General features: G+C 41.0%; 1 protein-coding gene and 1 long non-coding RNA gene across 2 annotated transcripts in view; one reads left to right on the plus strand and one right to left on the minus strand.

Annotated features, from left to right (window-relative positions):
* LOC122561584 (uncharacterized) overlaps positions 1–2,998 on the minus strand; it is a 58,458-nt gene extending 55,460 nt beyond the window's left edge. Inside the window, exons 1-2 of the long non-coding RNA XR_006315045.2 lie at positions 2,764–2,998; positions 2,555–2,664 (exon numbers count right to left, since the gene is read on the minus strand). This is a non-coding gene — a long non-coding RNA (uncharacterized LOC122561584). The remainder of the gene's footprint in view (positions 1–2,554; positions 2,665–2,763) is intronic.
* LOC122561580 (fructose-1,6-bisphosphatase isozyme 2-like) overlaps positions 1,557–26,320 on the plus strand; it is a 55,894-nt gene continuing 31,130 nt past the window's right edge. The window contains exons 1-3 of the mRNA XM_043713401.2: positions 1,557–1,770; positions 14,096–14,258; positions 15,792–15,884. Of these exons, the coding sequence (XP_043569336.1) occupies positions 1,601–1,770; positions 14,096–14,258; positions 15,792–15,884 (426 nt within the window). The 5' untranslated portion in view covers positions 1,557–1,600. The remainder of the gene's footprint in view (positions 1,771–14,095; positions 14,259–15,791; positions 15,885–26,320) is intronic.

The raw sequence follows: 26,320 nt of genomic DNA on the forward strand, positions 1-26,320 counted from the left end.
CAGATGTGTTTACTATGGATTAACTTGGTGTTCAGCAGTTTCCAAATGCTGCAGCAGCAAAATATTACCCATGCTGCAATTACTATTGTATTGATTTAATTCATAAATTAACTACTCTAGATTCCCTGTCATTTGCACTTGAAATATTGAAGTAAATATTGAAGGTCATTACTTTGTTTTCTGTTCAGAATAATCAAGATTAATTTTAGTTTAGAAAGCCCAGGAATTTAAAGTTTTTAGGGCAGTTTGGAGGAGACATGACTGAGGTCAAAAGCAAGTTTTGTTTTAACAGAAATTCATGGAAGACACAGTCACCTCAGTGGAAACATTTCATTTGTGCAGCTTCCAAAACCAGGAAAGTTTGGTTAAATACATGCAGATTATTAGAAGTTGAGATAATCTAAGCTCTCAGTTTTGGAAAGAAACTGGGGAGAATTAGTTAGGTAGAACTTAAATATTTTATATAGAGGAATAATCTCTCGGACTTGAATCTCTGTAAATTGATAGTGTTGAGAAATAAGTTGGAAACTTTGTGTTGCTGTGCGCTTCAAGATTTTCCAAAACAGTCTTACAAATTTAGATATCTTGGTTTGCTTTTTTCTTCATCTTTTCTAAAACTTCTGTTCTTTTGTTAAAGAAGCTTTACAGCCTGGAGTGACTATGTTTCAGTGACCGATCATTTTGTTTACTAAAATTAAATCAAAATTGTCTACCAAGCCAGGTTTCAGTTTGGCACCTGACTTGTCCAATAACATTATGAGATTGGATCATAGCAACTGGCAAGTATTTGAAAATCTGCAATTAGCATTTGTTCAATATCGATAGCTCTGATATGAGTACGGAAATAAATTTAAATAAAGAGGGTTTGTTCTTCAGTGACACTCATTGATATTTCTTCCACTCCTACATTGGAAATCGAAATGCAAGATCAAATCATTTCAGGTTTTCCTTTTCACAAAATGAGTTTGCAAATCACTTAGTTGCTCCTGGTAATGTTTCCCTGCAGTTGGTACATATCACTCACCTAAATGCTCTCCCAAGATTTTATTACAGGCTAAAAGATTCCAGTCTGTCACAGGAGAACGCTGGCATTTTCAGTCAGGGGAAATTTCTTTTATATGCCACAGTTTTCTATTGCATGACCTTTCAAGACAGAATAACAGAACTTTTTGCAGTTTTGTAATGGTTGCACTAATGTTTGGACAATTATATTGATTCTTACCTTTAGTTTTTAGCTCAAAGTAACACATGCACAAATAAGCCTTTCAGCGCTACAATGAATACAATTTTGTGAACAAATTTCATGTTTCAAATCCAAATCTACCTATAGAGTAGCGAACAATTCAATCAGAGATCTTGAACCAAAGTTAGATTTGACAAAATTTGAAAATTTTGCTATTTTAGCAGTCACCCAGTGTCATTTCTACTTAAATAATATGCAAACTCTGATCACTCATAGACTTTAAGCTTAGTCACATGTACATGCAGCTGTTCAACTTATTTGGGTCACCACTCTATACTTTAAATAGCTAGTCTGGTCAGGCTGCATCCACTCAGAACTTCATTAACGCTACAGTAAAGAAGAAAGAAATAAGGCACAATGTCGGATCAGTCGCCTTTTGATACTGACGTCCAAACGATCACCCGGTTTGTCATGGAACAGGGAAGGAAAGCAAAAGGGACAGGGGAATTCACGCAGCTTTTAAATTCTTTGTTAACTGCAATCAAGGCCATCTCCTGTGCTGTGCGAAAAGCAGGTCTTGCCCATTTGTAAGTCAATGATCTTCATTAGCTTAACAAATATTATGTAGCATAAACAATTGCATGCAATTTGTTTTATGCAACATTGGTGAGTGAATTTTGCTTTAGAAAAGGATAAGAATTATTTGAACAGGCTTTCTTTAGAATTTATTTGGAATTCCCTTTTATTGAGTTAAAATACCTAAGAATGATTTTCTACCTTATAATGCAATTTTCTTTTTAAGCTGTGCATCAACCTGACCAAGTCCCTGGAAGTCAGCCTTTTCACAGAATCCCTACATTACAAATAGAGGCCACTCAGTCCATCCAGTCTGCACTGACCCTCTAAAGAGCATCCCACTGAGAACCAACTCCAGCCCCCACCCTAAACCTGTAACCCCACATTTATCATGGCTAATTCGCCTAGCCTGCACATCTTTTGACTGTGCGAGGAAAGCAGAAATCCATGCAGACACAGGGAGGACATGTAAACTCCGCACAAACAGTCACCCAACGCTGGAATCGAACCCAGGTCCTTCATACTGTGAGGCAGCAGTGTCACCCCTTATGGCAGGTAGGACTTGAACCCAGGTCTCTTAACCTAGAGGTAGGGACATGTGCACTACACTGCAACGCCTCCCCCTTTAAGTTACCAAGCTTGTGTGGCTATACTGGAAAGTTTAAATACTTTAACAAACTGCCTGCAAGTGGCAGTAAAAAAGGAGGTATTGATAATATCAATGTTTCCACTGACAACTGTGGTCTTACTACATAAAAGAGTAATTTTGAAATTAGATACAATCAATCCACTCACCTGCTATTAACAAAAGCCTACTGCACAAGATCCAAAGTGGAAGCCTTTGTAAACTTTTCCCCTCCCTTCGCATGATTTCGTTATGGCCAATTGATAAAATATTGCAATATCTAAATTATATCAGAAAAAAAATCAAACAATATACATTGTAGTTATTTCAATGTTCAGACACATTATGACACACCTATAGGAGGAGGAAGGGATCCTACCTTTGCACTGTAAGCTTGCCTTCTAATTGTCTCAAAATTATAAAGGAATAATGAACTTCATCAGCTAGCTCATCTTTCAATGACACACTTTGCTGCCTTTCGTTGAGTTTAATAATTACAATCACAATTTTTACTTCAATTTTGTTTCCCTTCTTTGCATTTTTTTGGTCATATTAAATTAATGTGTCATTACCTCTCCATGATACACACTGTTTGATTTTTACTTGTTCCATTATGATTCCTTTCAAGCCTACAGAAGCAGCAGGTGTCTTCTAATATCTCATGTCTTCACCCTGACTTTTCCCTTTATATGCTTTGTCTGCCCCTCCCCCATATCACCTGCTTAAAACTTATTACGTTTCCAACTTCTCCAAGTTTTTAATGTATGCCTAATATTATGGTTCACATGATTACAGATTTAATTTTAAAAGTTTTAGTTTTAGTTTTAAAAGTTAAATTTTAAATGTAACTTCACTGGGGGAAAACCTGGTAAATACAGTATTTGGAAATTAGCAAACCATGCATAGACTTAAGATAATTATAATTTAACAGATAACCTGTTTCCAGGAAAAATGTCAGAGTTAAAAATTATAATGTCAAATGGTCTTACTTATCCAAAGAACCGAAGAAGTGATATCTGTAGCTGGGCTGGACCTGAAATCACAGGCCCCGATCTCTATACAGCAGGCCTGCCTCTAACTCAAGCACACCAAGATCACCATTGATCCAAGAACTGTGAATGGACCCTCCTGTTCTTGTTTCTGGTTTCTAATTATTCCAGTAAAAGAGATGAGTTATCCAAATGGTTACTCACAGTTAAGGAAAGGTTTGTATCCAAGAATTAAAGTTTTTTTGCATTGAGAAATAGCTAATTTGCACTTTTACCTGAGAACAGTGTGTTTCAATTTTTGTTTGAGATGGTTGACTCTTAATGATATTTTTTGATTTTGTGTTCATTGTTATGAATTCAGAAAGAGAAAAGCCAGCAGGAAAGATTGTTTCTTTGAAAAGCTTAAAAATCTCCATGATGTGAGTTTTATATAACTCCTTCAAAATGGAGAAATAAAGCTAGACCTACTTCTAAAGTGAAACTTTAGAGAAGCTTCTGTGTACACTCTGGAGGTGCTCTGGTCCTCCACCTTTCCACTGCCCGTGATCTCAAAGTGTACCACTATACAAATTATGGGAAGATGAGCCTGCATTTGGGCAGGAGACACTCAACAGGCCTGGGTCCTCTAGGCCCTAAGGCACCTGGGGGTCAAGTGCCAAGGTCTTTCAAGTCAAGGGTACAAACCACAGAGCAGGCTCTGCTCCAACTACAACATTCAGGACTTCACTCAGACTAGTGGGAAGGAAAGGAAACATACTGAGAGCACAAAGCTGGTATGTGCGGTATATCTTTGTGAATAACCAATCACTTTTCTCAAAATATTTTTGTTTGCAATGTTACATTGTCTTATGTAGTATTCTTTTCATTTAAGTCACACCCATATGAGTAATAAGGAGCCTCATCATATATCCCAAAGATGTTTAAAGTTGGAGGCACCATGCTTTTTCTCATTTCTCACAAGTCTACCACTGCAGATAGCTTCACGTGTCAGCAATCTTTGGACAGATGACACTGAGGCTAAAGGCAATGTCCAGTGAATGTACCAGATCCTGATCTGCAAATATCATTTCACAATTATACTGACCTAACAAGTAATAATATGGAATAGGTGATGAAGCTATACATTTCTGTAGGGAAAGCTTTTTTCAATGAGTTTTACAAGGAAGTGCAAGAGATTGGCAGATATTCACTGGGCAGTTTATTTATACACCATTCTTCACATTGTAGCAGTCTGTAGAGAAAACCTGCAAAACGGGCAGTGTCTCTTGAGTTAAATGTGATATTCAAGCATGTCATAGCAACAGTCTCTACACACCCTGAAGCATTGAAAGATTCCAGTTAAAGGAAGGGTCTAAAGGAACTTATGGAAGTAAAGGTATGCAAATGGTGGCTCTCATGTGGGCAAAACTGCACTACACATTCCTGTTATCACTCTGATATTTGCAGGAAACTGCAGTGAAGCCTATAAAGCTTAATTTCACCATTTGTTTGCAGCATCTTGATGGATTTAGTCCTTTTGCTTCTCCTTTGGATGCTTTGTGGCAGCTGTTGGAGGTTGTTCTTGTTGGAGATCTTGTATTTGCTGTCTCCTTATCTGCTGCCTTCTCAAGGCCACATAGAAATCAGGATTTGGAGGTGCCGGTGTTGGTCTGGGGGGTGTACAAACTTAATAAATCACAAAACATCATGTTATAGTCCAACAGGTTTATTTGGAAGCACTAGCTTTTGTAGTGTTGCTCCTTCATCAGGTAGTATTGGACTGTTAGACTGTAACCTGGTGTTGTGTGATTTTTAACTTAGAAAACCAGGAGATACATTTGCCATTTCAGTTCCATGAGCATGTGATCTGTGGGAAAATCAAAACGATGATGCAGTGTTGCTGAAGAAACACTTGAGCCCTTGCTCATTGATAATCACACTGAGTTTGAATGTTATGTCCTCACACAGTCTGGCATGGATGGTTTACAAGGAAATATTTTAATGCCTTGAAATTGAGCTCTGATGTATTTGACCTTATCTAATTGCACAGTGGATATCCAACATATCTGTGCTCCTTTGGAAGTATACTTCTGGCAGCAAGCCATCATGAAACACCCTGTCCTCACCCAAAGTCACACCCAAAGATCTCCCTGCCATGTAACAGTCCATGTCCTTGCAGGCTAATTTTTCATTGTGATGACATGACAACTTTAATGTGTTGTTCTTCAGAACGTGCTATGCATTGTTGTTGCCAAATCGGGATTCAGTTTTCACTTTCCTTTTTGCAGTATTAGACTTACATGATAAGGAGACAAACAGTTTTGTAAACATCATGATTGTTTGAGACCATAACCTGTCATTTGTTTTATCAGATAATTACTGTCTCAGAATGAAGTGAGTATTGAAGGCAGATGGGTAGCATTGCCTAATCAGGGAATGCATGATTCCTGCAACTGCCTATAGCAGGGCCTCAAAATATTATTGGTAACTCGGTCATGTAGAAAAAAAAAGACTTATTCCTCTCACTCTGCATGTGGTTTCAGCCATTTTGGCTTTCAATCCAACATGATGACGTTCCAACTTCATGTCCATCTGAGTGACTTGCAAATTCCGCCAGTAATTGTCCCATTGCCCTTCACCCTCCTGCTACTTCATTTGAACCTCTTTACATTAATATTACTCTGCGTGCTTTACATCCAGGGTCCCTGATTCTGAGGATCGGTATGTTTTTGTTGACCTTACATTTTTCCCAAATGGAGGCTACAGTAACCATGATCTGCATAAACTCCCATTGAGAGCTTGCTGCCCCTTCCATTCACTATGAAATCCCAGTCAACTGCCTGCAATTGCCTTCTTTTACTGTGACTATTCTCTCTGTGACCCAATATAATAAAGACCATTCAAATACTTGCACTGCCTGCTACATTTAGGAATCCTAATTACCAAGCTTATATGCAGCATCTATTAATGATCTAACCCTCATGACAGACTGTGGTCCACATCATGAACTGATCTGGTCAGACAGCACCAACTGCTCACCCCAGATCTCAGAACAGCCTTCTGACTGACCTCTGTGTAATCTCAGGCTTGACCTGGAGGGTTGCCCATGGCCCAAACCCAAGACTTAGAAGGTATGGATCCCATGCTTGTGCAGGGCCAAGCACCAGACTGACTGTGACAAGCCCCTGTCACTGTAATCAGTAAAACCCCTTTGCCGACTGTACTGGTACCCCCATTAAGCACGCATCCATTCATCCACTCAAGCACACATCAGCATTTCCTTTAAATGTGTGGTAGGATGACAGATAGTGGGGAGGAAATGGCTTAGTGGTAGCATTGCTAAACTAATAAACCAAATTCTTAGCTATCCTCTGGGGAGCATGGCAGATGGTGTGGTTTAAATTCAATAGAAGAATCTGGATTTAAGACTCTAAAGATGACTGAAACCATTGTCAGTTGTCAGGAAGAACTCATCCAGTTCATTAATGCCCTTGAGGGAAGGAAATCTTTCTCCTTATCCAATCTGGCCTACAAGTGACTCCAGACCAACAGCAATGTGTTGAATCTGAACTACCCTTTGGGCAATAAATGATGACCCAACCAGAGATGCCCTCATCCCATGAGTGATTTGAAAAAAGCTTCAGTTGCCTTGTCTGGGAATCAGCTAGGGTTTCTGAACATGAAAAAAATTGATTAGCTTTGAAACATTAATGATATTAACAAAACTAGCTGAAAACATTTTTAATAGTTGAAGTGGTATCATTTTAAAACTCAAACAAATAAATCTCATATTATGTGATAATAAGGGGCACAGAAGAGGCAGCATTATTTAGGCACAGATTCAGGAAAAAGCAACCAGTTAGTTGGCACCTCATCCAACACTTTCAACATTCATTGAATGCATAGTAACATCAGTGTGTACTGTCTACAAAATGCACTGCAGGAATTCATCAGAGATCTTTAGACAGCACCATCCAAACCTGACCAAAAGGTCAGTCTTATGTCTGTGGTCAGCAAGGTTTTGGAAAGAATTCTGAGGGATAGGATTTATGACTATTTGGAAAAGCATAGCGTGATTAAAGGCAGTCAGCATGGCTTTGTGAGGGGCAGGTCGTGCCTAACTAATCTTATTGAGTTCTTTGAGGAGGTGGCAAGACAAGTCGATGAAGGTCAAGCAGTAGATGTGTTTATGGACTTCAGCAAGGCATTTGATAAGGTTCCCCATGGTAGAGTTATACATAAAGTCAGGAGGTATGGGATACAGGGAGATTTGGCTATCTGGATTCAGGATTGGTTGGCTGACAGAAGGCAGAGAGTGGCTGTAGATGGAATGTATTCTGCTTGGAGATCAGTGTTGAGTGGTGTCCCGCAGGGCTGTGACTTGGGCCTTTGCTTTTTGTAGTTTTTATAAATGACTTGAATGAGGAGATTGAGGGGTGGGTTAGTAAATTTGCAGACAACTCAAAGGTTGGAGGTGCCATTGATGGTATTGAGGGCTATTGCAGACTGCAGCATGACATAGGCAGGATGCAGATCTGGGCTGAGAAATGGCAGATAAAGTTCAACCTGGATAAATACGAAGTGATGCATTATGGAAGGTCGAACTTGAATGCTGAATATAGGATTAAAGACAGGATTCTTGGCAGTGCGGAGGAATAAAGGGATTTTGGTGTTTAAGTACATAGCTGCCTCAAAGTTGCCACCCAAGTGGAGGGGGTTGTTTAGAAAGCCTATGGTGTTTTGGCTTTCATTAACAGGGGGATCGAGTTTAAGAGCCGTGAGGTTTTGCTACAGCGCTACAAGTCCCTGGTGAGATCACACTTGGAATATTGTCACCAGTTCTGATTGCCCTACTATAGGAAAGATACAAAGGCTTTGGAGAGGGTGCAAAGAAAGTTTACCAGGATGCTGCCTGGACTGGGAGGGTTTGCCTTATAAAGAAAGGTTGACTAAGCTTGGACTTTTCTGTCTGGAGAAAAGGAGGAAGAGAGGTGACCTGATTGAGGTATACAAGATAATGAGAGGCATGGATAGAGTCAATAGCCAGAGACTTTTCCCCAGGGCAGGATTGACTGGGACGAGGGGTCATAGTTTTAAGATATTAGGAGGAAGGTATAGAGGAGATGTCAGAGGTAGATTCTTTACGCAGAGAGTTGTGAATGCATGGAATGCGTTGCCTGCGGTGGTGGTGGAAGCAGAGTCATTAGGGACATTTAAACACCTGCTGGACATGCACATGGACAGCAGTGAATTGAGGGGTGTGTAGGTAAGAATATTTTGCTTTAAATTAGGATTAATCCTTGGCACAACTTCATAGGCTGAAGGGCCTTTTCTGTGTTGTACCTTTCTATGTTCTATGTTCAATCTCCACCTAGAAGGACAAGGGCACCTAGAAGGTGAGAATGCCACCACCTTCAAGTTTCCTTCCAAGCCACAATCCTTCCTGACTTGGAACTATATTATTTTTTATTCTTTGTCACTGGGTCAAAATCTGGAACTCCTTCAATAAGAGTACTGTGTAAGTCCCTGCAGCATATGGACTGCAACAGTTCAAGAAGACAGCTCACCAACACCTTCTCATAGGCAATTAGGGTTGGGCAATAAATGTTGGCCTGGACAGTGAAGCCCACATCTCATACATGAATTAAAAAATGAATAACCATTGCATATGAATTTTAGGGCAATTCAGCAGAAAGAGAGCCTCTAATAAAATTTGTCTTCAAGTTAATAAGTTAGAATACTTCTTAGAATAAGTTCTTAAGGTAGACTTATCCCTGCTATAATGCAAGGAATTTTAAAGTCTTCACTTAGAGTTTTACAGACTGGAAACAGGTCCTTCAGCCTAACCCGTCCATGCCAACCAAGTTTCCTAAACTGAACTAGTCCCATTTACCGGCATCTGGTCCATATTCCTCGAAACATTTCCTATCCATGTACCTGTTCAACCGCGTTTTAAATGTTGTAATTGTATCTCTTACCACTTCCTCTGGCAGCTCTTTCCATATGTGCACTACATTCTGTCTAAAAAGATTGCCCCTCAGGTCCCTTTTAAATCTTTCCCCTCTCATCTTCAAACTATGCCCTCTAGTTTTGGACTCCCCTACTCTGGGGAAAAGACCTTGGCTATTTGCTTTAACTATACTGCTCGTGATTTTATTAACCTCTATAAGATCACCCATCAGCCTCCTTCACTCCAGGGCAAAAAGTCCCAGCCTATCCAGCCTCTCCTTGTAACTCAAATCTTCTAGTCTCAGTAACATCCTTGGAAATAATTTCCCCACCCTTCTCAGTTTAATAGCATATTTCCTATAACAGGACCAGAGTTCTATGCAGTTCTCCAAATATGGCTTTACCAATGTCTTGTACAGCTGTAACATGACATCCCAATTCCTGTACTCAGTGCTCTGACTGATGAAGGCAAAGCATGCCAAATGTCTTCTTCACCACCCTGTCTAACTGTGACACCACTTTCAAGGAACCATTTATCTGAATCCTTGGGTCTCTCTGTTTGACAACACTCCTCAGGGCTCTACCATTAACTGATGTATCTTACCAGGATGCAACACTTGCATTTACCTGAATTAAGCCCGATTTGCCATTCCTCAGCTCACTGGTCCTGTTGATCAAAATCCCTTTGTATCTTAGATAACCTTCTTCACTGTCCACTATACTGCTAGTTTTGGTGTCATCTGCAAACTTACTAGCCATGCCACCTGTACTCTCATCCAAATCATTTATATAAATGATAAACAACATTGAACCCTGCACCAATCCCTGCAGCACACCGTCAGTCACAGGCCTCCAGTCTGAACAATAACTCTTTATCACCACCCTCGGTCTCTTACCTGCAAGCCAATTTAGTATCCAATTGGCTAGCTCATCCTAGATCCTAAGTGATCTAACCTTACCATTCAGTCTACCATGCGGCATCTTGTCGAAAACTTTGCTAAAGTCGATATAGGCACCATCTACATATTTGCCTTCATCTGTTTTCAAGGTCACTTCTTCAAAAAATTCAATCATATTTGTGAGACATGATTGCCCACATGCAAAGCCATGCTGACTCTCCCTAATCAGTCCTTGCCTTTCCAAATGCATGTAGATCCTATTTCTCATAATCCCCTCCAACAACTTACACACAACATTAGCCATTCTCCAGTCTTCCAGCACTTCACTCATGGCTTTTGATGATACAAATATCTTTGCATGGGCTCTTCAATTTCTTCTTTAGTTTCCCACAATGCCCTAATTGATCAGGTTCTGGGGATTTATCTACCTTAATGTATCTTAAGACTTCTAGCACCTTCTGTTGTGTAATATGGACTCTTTTCAGGACATCACTATTTATTACCCCAAGTTCTCCTCGCTTCCATTTAACTCCTCTCAGTACAGTAGTGAGAGATTGATTTCACTCAAAAGACCAAGATGTAGAGTATGGTCAAGTAGAAATGAGAAATGAAAGGTCAGAGGTTACTTGCAGTTTTGTTTATAGGCACCCTGACAGTAATTATGCAGGATAAAGTATATAGGAATAAATAAATGGGACATGTCAGAAAGGTATTGCAATAACTAAAGGTGACTTTAATCTACACGCAGATTGGAAAATCTGACTGCCATATATGGCATGAAAAAATAAATTTGACTGCTCCTGGGACAATTTCTTCAGACAGTACATTCTTAAGTCAATCAGGAAGAAGGCTATTTGAAACCTTGTAATGTGCAATGAAATAGAATTAATTAATAATCTTTTAGATGGTCATAACATGATGGAATTTCATGTTCAGTAGGAAGGGGAGAAATGTGGGTCCAAGGCTAGTTTTTAACCTAAATAAAGGTAACTCCAAAAGTACGAAGGTAGAGCTGCCCAAAGTAAAATGGAAAACTAAATTAAAAGATAGGACTGTGGAGTTGCAGTGAAAGATTTTCCAATACGTTTTCCTAACTCAATGAAGATTAATCCTCATGCAAAATAAAATCTCTTTAATTGTATACAAAAGATAAGTATAGCATCAAAGTGAAATAAACAATGCACAATTATGCGAAAGTTAGTGGTAGTTTACCAGATGGATAAGGTGGATTGATTTTAAGAACCACCAATGAAGACTAAAAATAAGAGGGAAAGAGAAAAGTATGAAAGCTAGCTGGCAACATCAAAATGATAGTAAGAGATTCTATTATTATTTAAATAGAAGAGTAACTAAAACCAGTATTGGTCTTCTTGAGAGAGGCAAGTCTAGGAACTGATAATGGAAAATAAGGAAGTTGTAGAGGAATTGAACAGGTGTTTTTTTGTGTCTGCCTTTGAGACTTGCAAATACTCTTGGAAATCAAATGGTTAAAGAGAATGGGAAATTTAAAATAATCAGCATCACCAAGGACAAAGTGCTGAGAAAATCGACCTAAAATCTAACAAGTCCCTAGGACTAGATGGTCTGCATCCTAAAGTCTTAAAAGAAGTGGTTGCAGCCATAGTAGAAGCATAAAAGCATTCCAAAATTATGTAGCTTATACAAGGGTCCAAATGGATTGAAAAGTAGCTAGTTTCATTTTTATTCAAAAATGAGGACCACAGAAAACTAGAAGCTAGGTATTCTAACTAGTGTCACAGGGAAGTTGTAGGACCCCATTTTCAGGAAGTTAAAACAGGATATTCTGAACATCATAATGTGATCAGGCAGCATCGACAAGGCTTTGTGAAAAGGAAATTATATTTAACTATAGTTATATTTATTTTAATTTTCTTTGAGATTTTGAGGGCAAGGAAGATGGACTTGGATTTTCAAAAGGCATTTGTTAAAATACCATAGCAAAGATTATTTACACAAGACATGAGCACATGGCAAAAGAAATAACATATTAGACAATAGACAATAGACAGTAGACAATAAGTGCAGGAGTAGGCCATTCTGCCCTTCGAGCCTGCACCACCATTCAATATAATCATGGTTGATCATCCTTAATCAGTATCCTGTTCCTGCCTTATCTCCATAACCCTTGATTCCACTATCCTTGAGAGCTCTATCCAACACTTTCTTAAATGAATCCAGAGACTGAGCCTCAACTGCCCTCTGGGGCAGAGCATTCCACACAGCCACCACTCTCTGGGTGAAGAAGTTTCTCCCCATCTCTGTCCTAAATGGTCTACCCCGTATTTTTAAGCTGTGTCCTCTGGCTCGACACTCACCAATCAGCGGAAACATGTTTCCTGCCTCCAGAGTGTCCAATCCTTTAATAATCTTATATGTCTCAATCAGATCCCCTCTCAGTCTTCTAAACTCAAGGGTATACAAGCCCAGTCGCTCCAGTCTTTCAGCGTAAGGTAGTCCCGCCATTCCAGGAATTGACCTCGTGAACCTACGCTGCACTCCCTCAATAGCCAGAATGTCTTTCCTCAAATTTGGAGACCAGAACTGCACACAATACTCCAAGTGTGGTCTCACCAAATGCAACAAATGCTGGAGATCACAGCGGTTCAGACAGTACCCATGGAGAAAGAGCAAACTGATGGCTTGTGTCTAGATGACTCTTCATCAGAGCTGAAGTGGAGTGTGGAGAGGGCAACCTCGACTCAAAACGTTAGCTATCTCTCTCTCCATGGGTGATGTCTGATCCACTATGATCGCCAGCATTTGTTATTTTCAAATAATATTAGGATGAGCAAAGAATTAGTTAACTAGTAGGAAGCAAGACAGCAAGAACAAATAGATATTTCTTAGGTGAGCAAACTGCAATTAATGGTATGCCACAGGGATAAATCAGGAGCCTCAATTATTTACAATCTGCATTAGTGACGTGCAAAGACATATAGACAGGTTACTGAGTGGCAAAAAGTTGGCAGATGTAATATAATTGGGTAAATATGGAGTGAAGATTAGAGTGGTGCTGGAAAAATACAACAGGTCAGGCAGCATCTGAGGAGCAGGAAAATCGACGTTTTGGGCAGGAGCCCTTCATTAGGAATGAGGCCTCATTCCTGATGAAGGGTTCCTGCCCAAAACATCAATTTTCCTGCTCCTCAGATGCTGCCTGACCTGCTGTGCTTTTCCAGCACCTCTCTAATCTTGACTCTGATCTCCAACATCTGCAGGCCTCACTTTTGCCTAAATGTGGAGTTAGCCACTTTGGAGGAAAAATAAAAGAACCCTATACTATTTAAATGGTTAGAGTTTGTAAAACTCAGAGAATGCAGAACTTAGAGATATATAGCGTGCCCTAGAGCATAAATATGAAGTTAGTTTGCAGGTTCAGAAAGTGATTAAGAAGGCAAATGGAATATTTGTGTTTATCGCAAGGAAAATGGAAGACAAAAGTAGGCTGTTTTATAGCATTCATAAAACATAGAAACTAGGTACAGGAGAAGGACCTAAATATTTTGTAAAACATAGGAATTAGGTGCAAAAGAATGGAAAGAAGCAAAATAATTTCATTGTGAAGTTGGAAATAAATAAAATTTCAATAAAGAAAATTTAATAAAATATAATATTTCTGGCAAGTTTCCCACGAAGTTGTTTGTAGTGGATGATCAACGAATTGTAAACAGCTTAAAAACTCTGCAGAACAGGGAGTTATGTCTAAGGAAATACTTGTGAAAAAAGTGATTTTGAGTCGTTATGCATTGCCATTTAAAAAGGTTGTTTGGTCAAACTACAAAATATCACACACAAAATGGTTTACCTCCAGTGTTATGCTATATATAGTGGACATATGTTGCTTAAAAATGCTAAAATATATTATTTTATTCAGGTATGGAATTGCAGGGACTGTGAATGTGACGGGGGATGAAGTCAAGAAATTGGACGTTCTGTCAAATGACCTCATCATTAATCTGCTGAAATCATCCTATAGTACTTCCGTGTTAGTGACAGAGGAGAACAAAGAAGCTATAATTGTGGAACCTGAGAGAAGAGTGAGTGTATCATAAATGTGGTGAATGGATGGCTTTATAATTGCATTTCCTCTATGCCTTGCTGGTTTTCTCAATAATCATTATGATGATTACTTATACATAAATTATAGGACCAAGATTAACAGCTGAGGTACCCCGCCAGTAATGCAAAAGTGTGAACTTAACTCTAAAATCAAGGGGCATAAAGCGCTGGACCAACACAAAGCAGCATTTGCAAAGTTAGGTCCATATTTTAGCTATAATCTATTAATAAATAAATTCAATATCTCTCATATATTTTTCTATTTGTGAGGTAACTTCTTGAAAAGAGGTAAATTCAGATGCATTAGTTTTATTGTACACGTTGCAAAAACCAGTCACAACAAAATGAGAAATGATTTAAGACATATTAAACATGAGAGGCCTGTTTGAATCACGACAAAATATTTTGAAAGTAATTCTACAATAAATGTTCAAATTGAATGTTAGAGTATAATGCCATTGTGGCATGAACAAAAGAGCTTGATTTGTGGCTCATGTTAGCTGTGTGATTTCAGGAAATGTTTTTGTCGGTGAAGTGACTAGGGAGGGATGGCTTGGGGGAATGTTAGTTGTCACCAATTAGCTTCACTCTGTCCACTATTCTACATGCTTATTTTTGCTGTTCTTAGGATGTGGTGGCCTTGTGATATTATTGCTCAGCTATTAATTCAGAGATTCAGATGATGTTCTGGGGACCCCCATTCGAATCTTGCCAGGACCCATGGTGAAATTTGAATTCAACATTTTATGTGAAACTAAGAGACTAATGATGACTGTGAAACTGTTGTCAGTTGTTGAAAAACCCCTCTGATTCACAAATGTACTTTAGGAAAGGAAATTTTTCATCCTTGCCTGGCCTAGCCTTATGTGACTCCAGATCATCACAATGAGGTTGACTCTTGCCCTATTGTCAGTTAGGAATGGGCAGTGAATAATTGCAATGTCCACATCCTGTGAGTGAATAAAAAAGATAACTATGCCCCCTCAGAAGAGTTTTCTGCAGAGATTGTTCATGAATGAGTGATTGAATTTACTTCGAATATTGCAAACAAATCATCTCCCAGAATGGGCTTCTTGTTGAATAACATTCTTTATAGAGTTAAAAATCACACCACACCACATTATAACCTGGTGTTGTGTGATTTTTAACTTTGTACACCCCAGTCCAACACCGGCATCTCCAAATCATTCTTTATAGACACTACTAAGAAGAAAACGTCCCTATAGATGTTTAGGATATCATTGTTAATTCATCATTTATCTGTTATGAGCATGAGGACATTAATGTACAGCTATAACTTACATTATATGTATGAGCCAAATTGCCTCTCGAGGCACTGATCATTCAGAAAACATCTTGATAGATACAAAGCTAGAGGAATAGAAGAAGATAGGAGTAGGCAAAGGAAAATGAAAGACATAGTTGAAGAGAGGATTTTGAATAGCTTTTTAAAAGCATTTCACTTACAAATAGACATTAACCGGTCTAATTTGTATTTGCTTTTTCTCTAGGGTAAATATGTGGTCTGCTTTGATCCATTGGATGGCTCTTCTAATATTGATTGCTTGGTATCTATTGGAACTATTTTTGGCATTTACAGGAACGTAAGTGTTTCCTTTGTTATCAGAATGTATATGAGACTTGACAGTGACTTTCAATTTGAACAATCAAATAATTATTTAAATATAAATAGTTGCTTTTTCTGAATAAGAAATGAGGGTTTGAAGCCTGTCTTTCCCTTTTATTGAGTAATCTTCTCAGAGGCTGTTTTCAGCTTCCATGAATGCCACAATGGCTACCAAGTGACACACTGGAGTGGTCTAAACCGCCTCTTATTCTTGTTTTTCAGTCCAGTAGCACCCACCTGCTGTAACTGAGTTCAGACTTTTGACACTGAGGATATAATCAGTGTGACTTAGGAATAGTCACTGCTTGGTGCACTATGTTAATACACCTGTGCTCTTTCCTGCGTTATCTGGAAGAACTGCTCTCCCTACAGTTTTTAACTCTTCCTATCCATTCACTTTCAAAAGCTGCAGTATCATGAGCACATTGACCCATAAGGTTGAGTGAGTAAAGAGGACTACAACTGACACCGAACCATATACTCTCCAGATCTGTAAACATATTGTTGAATCTGCACAGACCAGCTGATGAAATGGCTCAAGGTTATGTGTAACTGAGAAAGACAGAACAGACTGGTTGCATTCTTCAAATTTTCAATCTAGTTTGCAGGCTATATATTGTAATTGTAGTTTATGCTCAAATTACAAGGATATGTTTGCAAAATTTAGTTTATAAAATGCTAGTCAATTGAAATTCAGAGTGCAGTCATATGTGGTGTGGGGCTCACAGGTTGCAATGTTGTAATACAAACACGCTTTATGAGAGAAGCATCTACCTAAACGAGTTTGACTGGTGTTTTAACGTTTGCAATTTGAATACATACTTAGACTTTCCTAATGCATTGCATTTTGTTCATGTTTATTGGCATGGAGCCCAACCCATAGCAAAGAGTTAGTGTTTTGCTAAATTCATTCATTTCAACAATAGGCTGCCTGAAGCATGCTTCATGTTATCCATGAATATTAATGGCCCCATAAAATGACTCAAGCACTGACACATCAGCACAATTATCAGCACAAGTATCGCTACAGTCTACTTATTGCAGGGTCACTGATTTTCTTTTCTACATTGGATAGACTTCTGTGACAACAAAATATCACAGTGGATAACAGAGTGGAAATGCTGACAGTGTAAATTTGAGAGATTGCTTCCTGCATTATAAAGAAGAAGGGTCCACCCAACCCGAAAGATTAACTACTTTCTGTCCGCAGATGCTGCCAGACCTGCTGAGTTTTTCCAGCAATCTTTGATTTTGCTTCTGATGTCTGGCATCTGCAGTTCTTCACTATTTTTGTTTAGAGGAACAAACAAATGACTTTTAAAAGGATAAACACAAAAGCTTTTGACCTGGATTTTTCTGTAAAATATCTACAGATCTATCATAAATTTGGAATATTTACCCAAAAGGAATTGGGTGGTATTTAGAACTTGTTATTAACGTAAATTTAGCTCAAATGATAAGACCATAAGACAAAGGAATGGAAATCAGGCCATTCAGCCCATCGGGTCCACTCTGTTATTTAATCATGGCTGATGGGTATTTCAACTCCCACCAAAGCCCTTAATTCCTTGCAAGATCAAGAATTTATCAATATCTGCCTTGAAGATATTTAATGTCCTGGCCTCCACTGCAGTCCATGCCAATGAACTCCACAGGCCCACCATTTTCTGGCTGAAGAAATGTCTCCTCATTTCCATTCTAAATTGACCCCCTCTAGTTCTAAAGCTGTGCCCACGAGTCCTAGTCTCTCCACCTAACGGAAATAACTTCCCAGCGTCCACCCTTTCTAAACCATGCATTATCTTCTAAGTTTCTATTAGTTCTCCGAGGAGAAAGTGAGGTTTGCAGATGCTGGAGATCAAAGTTGAAACTTTATTGCTGGAACAGCACAGCAGGTCAGGCAGCATCCAGAGAACAGGAGATTCGACGTTTCGGGCACAGGCCCCTGAAGAAGGGCCTGTGCCCGAAACGTCGAATCTCCTGTTCCCTGGATGCTGCCTGACCTGCTGTGCTGTTCCAGCAATAAAGTTTCAACTCTATTAGTTCTCCCCCAACCTTCTAAACTCTAATGAATACAATCCCAGGATCCTCAACCATTCATCGTATGATAGGCTTACTATTCCAGGTATCATCCGTGTGAATCTCCGCTGGACACGCCCCAATGCCAGTATGTCCTTTTTGAGGTGTTGGGCCCAAACTTGGACACAGTATTCTAAATGGGGCCTAACTAGAGCTTTATAAAGTCTCAGAAGTACATCACTGCTTTTATATTCCCACCCTCTTGTGATAAATGACAACATTACATTTGCTTTCTTAATCACGGACTCAACCTGCAAGTCAACCTTTAGAGAATCCTGGACTAGCACTCCCAGATCCCTTTGTACTTTGGCTTTATGAATTTTCTCACTATTTAGAAAATAGTCCATGCCTATATTCTTTTTTCCAAAGTGCAAGACCTCGCATTTGCTCACGTTGAATTTCATCAGCTATTTCCTGGACCACGCACCTAAACTGTCTAAATCTTTCTGCAACCTCCCTACCTCTGCATACTACCTGCCTGTCCACCGAACTTCATATCTTCGGCAAACTTCACCAGAATGCCCCCAGTCTCTTCATCCAGAGCATTAATATATAAAGCGAGCAGCTGCGGCCCCAACACTGAACCCTGCAGGACACCACTTGTCACCGACTGCCATTCCAAAAAAGAACCTTTTATCCCAACTGTCTGCCTTCTGTCAGACAGCCATTCCTCAATCATGCCAGTAGCTCACCTCAAACACCATGGGCCCTCACTTTACTCAGCAGCCTCCCATGAAGCACCTTATAAAGGCCTTTTGGAAGTCTAGGTAGATAACATCCACTGGGTTTCCCTGGTTAACTTTAACCTACTTGTTACCTCTTCAAATAATTCTAACAGGTTTGTTAGGCATGACCTCCCCTTACTAAATCCACGCTGACTTGTTCTAATCCAACCTTGCACTTCCAAGAATTGGCATGGCGGCTCAGTGGTTAGCACTGCTGCCTCAGAACCAGGGTCCCAGGTTCAATTCCAGCTTCGGGTGACTGTCTGTGTGGAGTTTGCATATTCTCCCCGTGTCTACGTGGGTTTCCTCCGACAGTCCAAAGATGTGCAGGTCAGGTGAATTAGCCATGCTACATTGAACATAGTGTTAGGTGCATCAGTCAGAGGGAAATGGGTCGGGGTGGGTTACTCTTCGAAGGGTTAGTGTGAACTGGTTGGGCTGAAGGGCCTGTTTCCACACTGCAGGGAATCTAATTTAATCTTAGGAATCTCATCCTTAACAATGGATTTGAGAATTTTACCAACAACCAAGGTTAGGCTAATCGGCCTATAATTTTCCAACTTTTGTCTTGATCCTTTCTTGAACAAGGGGGTTACAACAGTGATTTTGTAATCATCTGGGACTTTCCCTGACTCCAGTGGCTTTTGAAAGATCACAACCAATGCCTCCGCTATTTTGTCAGCCACCTCCCTCAGAACTCTCGGATGTAGCCCATTGGGGCCAGGAAATTTATCAATTTTTAGACCTTTTAGCTTTTCTAGCACTTTCTCTTTTATAGTGGCTACCATACTCAACTCTGCCCCCCGACTCTCCTTAATTGTTGGGATTTTTACTCATGTCTCGCACTGTGAAGACTGACACAAATTACCTATTAAGTTCTTAAGCTATTTCCTTATCTCCCATCATTAGCCTTCCAGCATCAATTTGGAATGGCCCAATGTCTACTTTTACCTCTCATTTGTTTTTTATATATTGAAAGAAACTTTTACTATCGTTTCTAATACTACTAGTTAGCCTACCTTCATATTTGATCCTTTCATTTCCTTACATCTCTCTTTGTTATCCTCTGTTGTTTTTGTAACCTTCCCAATCTTCTGTTTTCCCTGTGTTCTTGGCCACTTTATAGGCTCTCTTTTTTTTTTATACATTTCCTGACTTTCTTTGTCCACCCAGATAATCTTTCTTTGCTTTGGAATGAGTTTCTGTACTGTGTCCTCAATCACACCCAGAAACCCCACTGCCTTCCCCACTAAGTTCCCTTCCACAGTCCAAAGATGTGCAGATTAGGTGGATTGGCCATGCTAAATTGCCCTGTACTGTTCAGGGATATGCAGGTTAAGTAAGTTAACCATGGTGAATGCAGGGTTTCAGGAGTGGAGTGGGAGCTGGGTCTGGGTGGGATCTCTTCGGAGGATTGGTATGGATTTGATGGGTCAATTTGATTCGTTCTGCACTGTAGAAATTCCATGATTCTACATTAACGTCAACATTTTCTGAAAGGAAAAATGTTCAAGATGTGATAATTAAATAGAAGTCTGGTGTGAAACCGCTGAGTACCAAAAACAAAATATAAGATTCTAAAAACTTGCTTTAAAATAGTAAATATTGGAAACACTAGGCTTGTCAAAAAGTAGTTGCAAAGAGAGGATAAGAGTTAATGTTTCAGGCTGTTGATCTTTCATTAGAATTGATCAGTAAGGTCCCTCTCTCACGCGCCCCCCCCCCCCCCACCCTGCCAGCCCAATGGTGCAGAGGTCAGAGGCACATCTTCTGAGATTCTCAGTGAGATCACCTGACAAATTGGGACTGGGATCTGAGATTTTCTGTTCGAATCATAGAAGTCCTACAGTGCATATAGAGATCATTCAGCCCATTGAGTCTGCACCAACTCTCCTAAGAGCATCCCGCCCAATTCTCGTAGCCCCACACTAATCTTAGTTAACCCACCTAGCCTGCACATCCATGGACACTACAGGGCAATTTAGCGTGGCCAATCCACCTAATCTGCACATCTATGGACTGTGGGAGGAATCCAGAGCACCCGGAGGAAATGCGTACAGACCAGGGAGGTGGTGCAAACAGCATTGGCTCCCTCCCCCCGCCACCCCAAAGCTGACCTCAGCAGATTCATTTTCAAAACAATGTCATGTGATATGTATTCTGCACTCATAAAGGCAGGCAAATTCTGCAAAGTTTTGCTTTGGTAATCCTCCGAAGGCCTGAGGCTTTCGGTTCTTGTCTCAGAAATATGGACATAGGAAATTGCATTCATTCACTCCATCATTGCTATCCAGATATTTCAAGACTGATATTGACAGCAGGGAACCCTTTTGATTTCTGCTACAACTAAATTTTGAAAAGGGGCGGTATTCTTCTGTCTACTGTCCTCTGTCCTTTGTCCTCTGTTCTCATTGGTCAAAGGAAGAATTTCTGATTTGTTTTTAAAGGGCAATTTTTCTTTAACTGAGAGAAACAATCGTGGAGAAACTTTCCCCCACTTCCCTCTACCCTCATCCAATCATTTGTACCACCTCTACAGTTGCCCACTGTACTTGGGGCAACCATGTAGGTCTCACACAATCACATGGGATCAATATTTCAGTGATTTGCTAAGGCCGAGGAAATATTCTCTATTATTTCTAACTTGCCATTTGTTGTGATTTTTTTTCTGTCAGCCCCACATGAATGATAGGGTGTGCAGTTGAGATATGTAAAAACCCTATACTGCAAACAATCAGAATTACTAAGCTGATGAAAACATTGACAGCAAGTGTCATTGTTACATTTCTCAAAGGGCAAGGTTGTTACAATCCATATGTACAACCCCTACATCTTGGCAGGTGCAAACAGCTTGAAGCAGGCAGCACCATTATAGTGGACCCCCTTGGAATCTGGACCAGCACGCGGCAGGTCAGGGTGACCCTCAAAGTGGATGCCAGTGGGAACATCCTGCACCCGCCCTCCATAAGTGGGGCCGAACCTGCAGGAGGTCAGGACACATGGCATCATTGATGCAGATGGACAATCCAGAGGGGCTGATAGCAAGCCAGATGCCACACCCAGATTCCTGATGGAAACAGTTCAAGTTGCCAAGCTGCATTACTCCCTGCAAATGGAGTTCAGTGCAGATACACCTGGTCATGGCCAGACCTGTCTATCTACTCAAGGATGGACTTCCTGTTTGTGTCCCGCATGCTCTCGGTCAGATCCACCAACTTCATGCCATTATTTTTCTCTGACCACTGCCTCCTGCTAGCTGACTGTCATCTACAGGATGGACTGGCAAGGGTATGTCGAAGCTGAATGTGAGATTGTTAACCCCAGAAAACATTGAGGAGCTCAAAAGGGATTTCACGGGTTGGAGAACCATGAAGCCCTTTTTTTGAGTCTCCAGTGGACTGTTACGAAACAATCAAGGGGAACATAAAGAGGTCTTTTATCCTCAAAGGTGTTCAGAAGGTGAGAAAGAGATGTGGAAAACTGTCCAAGCTCCTGAAAACCATGCAGAACCTACTCCTGGGAGTTGATGTTACGGAGGATCTCCAGAGGTGAACAGCCAGCAAGCTTCACTCTTTACCTCAGAGGCCTCCAAGATAATCTTCTGGTCCAGGTCCACATCTTGGAGCAGGATGAGACGTGCTTGCATTTCTTCTTCCAGAAGGTACAGAAGGAGAGCTCTGTGCTCATCAGCCTGAAGGAAGAAAAGGCCATTGCAATGTCAGGGTAGTCTGACATTCTGAAAATCAGCAAATCCTTTTATGTCAGTCTGTGCGACATGAAGCCCACAAACAGCGCCACCTCCCAGTTGTTCCTGTTCTCTATCATGGAGTTCTTAGACAACAGCGTGTGGGAGAAGCTGGGCTAGCTGTTATCTCTGGATGAGCTGATGAAGGCCCTTGAGTCTTTAGAAAAAAATTAAACACCCAGAAGTGATAGCTTACTGTCTCAGTTGTATTTAGCTTTGTGGGACATTGCCAGGATCTGCTAGAGGTGTATAACAGTATGCTTCAGTCAGGTAACATGTGCGATTCCATGAAGAAAGGTATCATCACCTCATCTACAAGCAGAAGGGGGACAAGGAGGAAATTAGAAATTCGTGTCCAATTTCACTGGTGAATGCAAACTACAAAATCCTGTCTAAGGTCATCGCCAACCAGGTCAGGCAAGCTCTGGATTTGGTGAAGGCCTTTAACAGGATATCGCATATCTACATATGAAATGTGCACTGGAGAGGGAATTTGTGCTTGGATCCTACTGCTCTACAGCAACGTTATTAGTGGAGTCTCAATCAATGGTGGGAATAAGAAAAGCTTCCAGATCATATCTGGAGTCAGGCAGGGCTGCCCACTCTCTCCTGCCTCATTTGTACGTTGTATAGAGCCTTTTGCTGAGGCCCTCAGGAAGGGTGCGAGCCTGAGAGGAATGTCTATTCCAAGCAGTGAAGGCCTGCAGGTCAAAGCCTCCCTGGGTGATAGAGTCATAGAATCATAGAGTCATAGAATCAGGCCATTCGGCCCAACAAGTCCACACCGACCTTCTGAAGAGTAACCCACCCAGACCCAAACCCCTACCCTATTACTCTACATTTACCCCCATGAATGCGCCTAATCTACACATCCCTGAACACTTTGGGCATTTAGCATGGCCAATTCATCTCACCTGCACATCTTTGGATTTTGGGAGGAAACTGGACCACCTGGAGGGAACCCATGCAGACATGGAGAAAATGTGTAAACTCCACGCAGACAGTCACCCGAGGCTGGAGCTGTGAGGCAGCAGTGCTAATCACTGAGCCACCGGAATCATGGAGTCCTACAGCAGGGAGACAGACCCTTTGGGCCAACCTGGTCCATCCACACTAACCCCATTTCCCTGCACTTGGCCCATATCCTTCTAAACCATTCTTATCCATGTATTTGTCTAAATGCATTTTAAATGTTGTTAATGTACCTGCCTCAACCACTTCCGTTGCCAGCTCATTCAATATGCGTACCACCCTCTGTAAAAACCTCAGGATCCCTTTTATTCTTTCCCCTCTAACCTTAAACTGTAGTCCTCGATTCCCCACCCTGAGAAAAAGATTGAGTGCATTCACCCTATCCAAGCCTCTCATGATCTTATACACTCTTATAAGATCCCCCCTCAGTTTCCTACGCTTTAAATAAAAAAGCCCTATCTTGTTCAACTTCTCCCTATAACTCAGACTGTTGAGTTCTGGCAACATCCTTATAAATTTCTACTGCACTCTTTCCAGTTTAATACCATGCTTCCTGTAGCAAGGTGACCAAAACTGAACACAATGCTCCAAGTTCAGCCTCACCAACGTCCTATACACTTGCAATATGACTTCCAAACTGCTATACTGTGCAAAAAACTTCTTCACTGCCCTGTCTAACTGTAAGTCCACTTTCAGAGTACCACGCACCTGAATTCCAAGGTCCCTCTGTTCCACTGCACTCTTAAGGCCCTACCATTCACCATGAAACTCCTACCTTGATTTGACTTAACAAAATGCAAGACCTCACTCTTTTCTGTATTCAACTCCATTTGCCAAATCTCAGCCCACTTCCCCAGCTGATCAAGATCCTGCTGCAATTCCTGATAACCTTCCTCACTATCCATGATACCTCCTATTTTAGTGTCATCTGCACACTTACTAATCATGCCTTGTACATTCTCATCCAAATCATTGATATAGATAACACAGAACAATGGGGCCAGCACTGACCCTGAGGCACTCCACTAGTCACAGGCCTCCAGTCCGACAATTATCCTATGACTATTACCCTCTGCTTCCTACCATCAAGCCAACTGTCTATCCAGTTTGCCAACTCCCCCACGATTCTATGTAATCTAACCTTCCAGAGCAGCTTACCATGTGGAACCTTATCAAAGGCCTTACTGAAATCCACATAGACTATGTCTACCACCCTGCCCTTGTCAACCTCCCTGGTCACTTGTTCCAAGAACTGTAAGAAATGTGTGAGGCATGATCTCCCACGCGCAAAGCCATGCTGACTATTCCTAATCAAACCCTGTCTTTCCAAACGCATGTATATATTATTTCTCAGAATCGTCTCAAGTAACTTAGCTACCTCAGATGTTAGGCTTACTGGTCTATAGTTCCAAGGCTTTTCTTTGCAGTTTTTCTTGAATAAAGGCACAACTTCCGCTATCCTCCAGTCTTCCAAGATCTCACCCATGGCTAACAATGATGCAAAAATATCAGCCAGGGCCCCTGCAATTTCTTCTCCAGTTTGGAGGGGCTGAGAAATGCACAAAATCTTGGGAGAAGCACATTGCCAAGGTGAGGCGGAAGCTGGTCTTTTAGAAACACCACTCCTTCTCCATTGCAGATATCAGGTGCGAGGCGCTCTGTCTATTGTTGTACTTGGCACAGGTCTGGCCCATTTCCCGAATCTATGCTGTTGCAGTCACCTGAGTCACCTTCCACTTCACCTAGAAATCGAAGATGGACCAGGTCTGGAGGGAGTCCATTTACAAAACTCTGGATGGGGAGCAAGAACGTACCCAACATCACACTCATCCTAATGACCACCTTTGTGTGTGGCTGCATCAAGCTGTGCATAGAGCCTTAATACGCAATCACCGTGTCACTTTGTAATGAGATTCTACCTGTCCCCAGTATTGTGAAGAATGAGGCAGGTCTTGTTGCCGCAGAACACTCCAGGCAGTTGAACCATTCTCTACCACCTGTCCTCTGTGGAGAAATTTGCAAAAAAAACACCTTTGACCACAAGTACAACAGGAAGTGGTCAACACATATCATCCTTGAGACCCTGTGGGTAAAGGAGGGGGTAGATCCTGCCACATGATTCTCTGAGCAGACTGTCTTATCACCAGAACTTTCCAACAAGCACCAAGACATCGTTTGGTTGATAGTGATAATGGCACTACCTGTGAGATCCTTCTTGTCTGCCCGGTCTGTCTGTGCCACTGCACACTGTCCTTGAAGTGGCTGCTGGGGTGTTCAGACTGTAACACATCTCCTTCTGGAATGTGCCTTTGCAAAGGAAGTCTGGAGGAAGATGTAGTGGTTTTTATCGCGGTTTGTCCTGAGCAGTTACGTGATACAGGACTCTGTCCTCTATGGTCTGTTCCCTGGGACACACACCGTGACAAGCATTGACTGCACTTTAAGGGCCATCAACTCTGTGAAAGATGCTCTTTGGTCCACTCAAAACTTGTTGCTCTTCCAGTACAAGGAGTTGACCTCAAACAAATGTTGCAGACCGGCACATTCCAAAGTCCAGGACCATATTAGGAGGAAGGTATAAAGGAGACGTCAGAGGTAGGCTCTTTATGCAGAGAGTTGTGAATGCATGGACTGAGTTGCCAGCTGTGTTGGTGGAAGCAAGGTCATTGGGGACATTTCAGTGACTGCTGGACATGCACATGGATAGTAGTGAGTTGAGGGGTGCGTAGGTTGAGTTACTATACATTAGCATTAAATCTCGGCACAACATTGTGGGCCAAATGGCCTGTTCTGTGCTGTACTTTTCTATATTCTATATTCTATGTGCTGAGAGATGCAGAGATGCACTGAAGCTTGGGGCAACTGCTCCCAAGGCTCCATGGGGAAAGACCA

This window comes from Chiloscyllium plagiosum, unplaced genomic scaffold (genome assembly GCF_037043375.1).
Source record: "Chiloscyllium plagiosum isolate Xiang-an unplaced genomic scaffold, Cpla_swu_hap1 HiC_scaffold_2, whole genome shotgun sequence".
Classification (NCBI taxonomy): Eukaryota; Metazoa; Chordata; class Chondrichthyes; order Orectolobiformes; family Hemiscylliidae; genus Chiloscyllium; species Chiloscyllium plagiosum.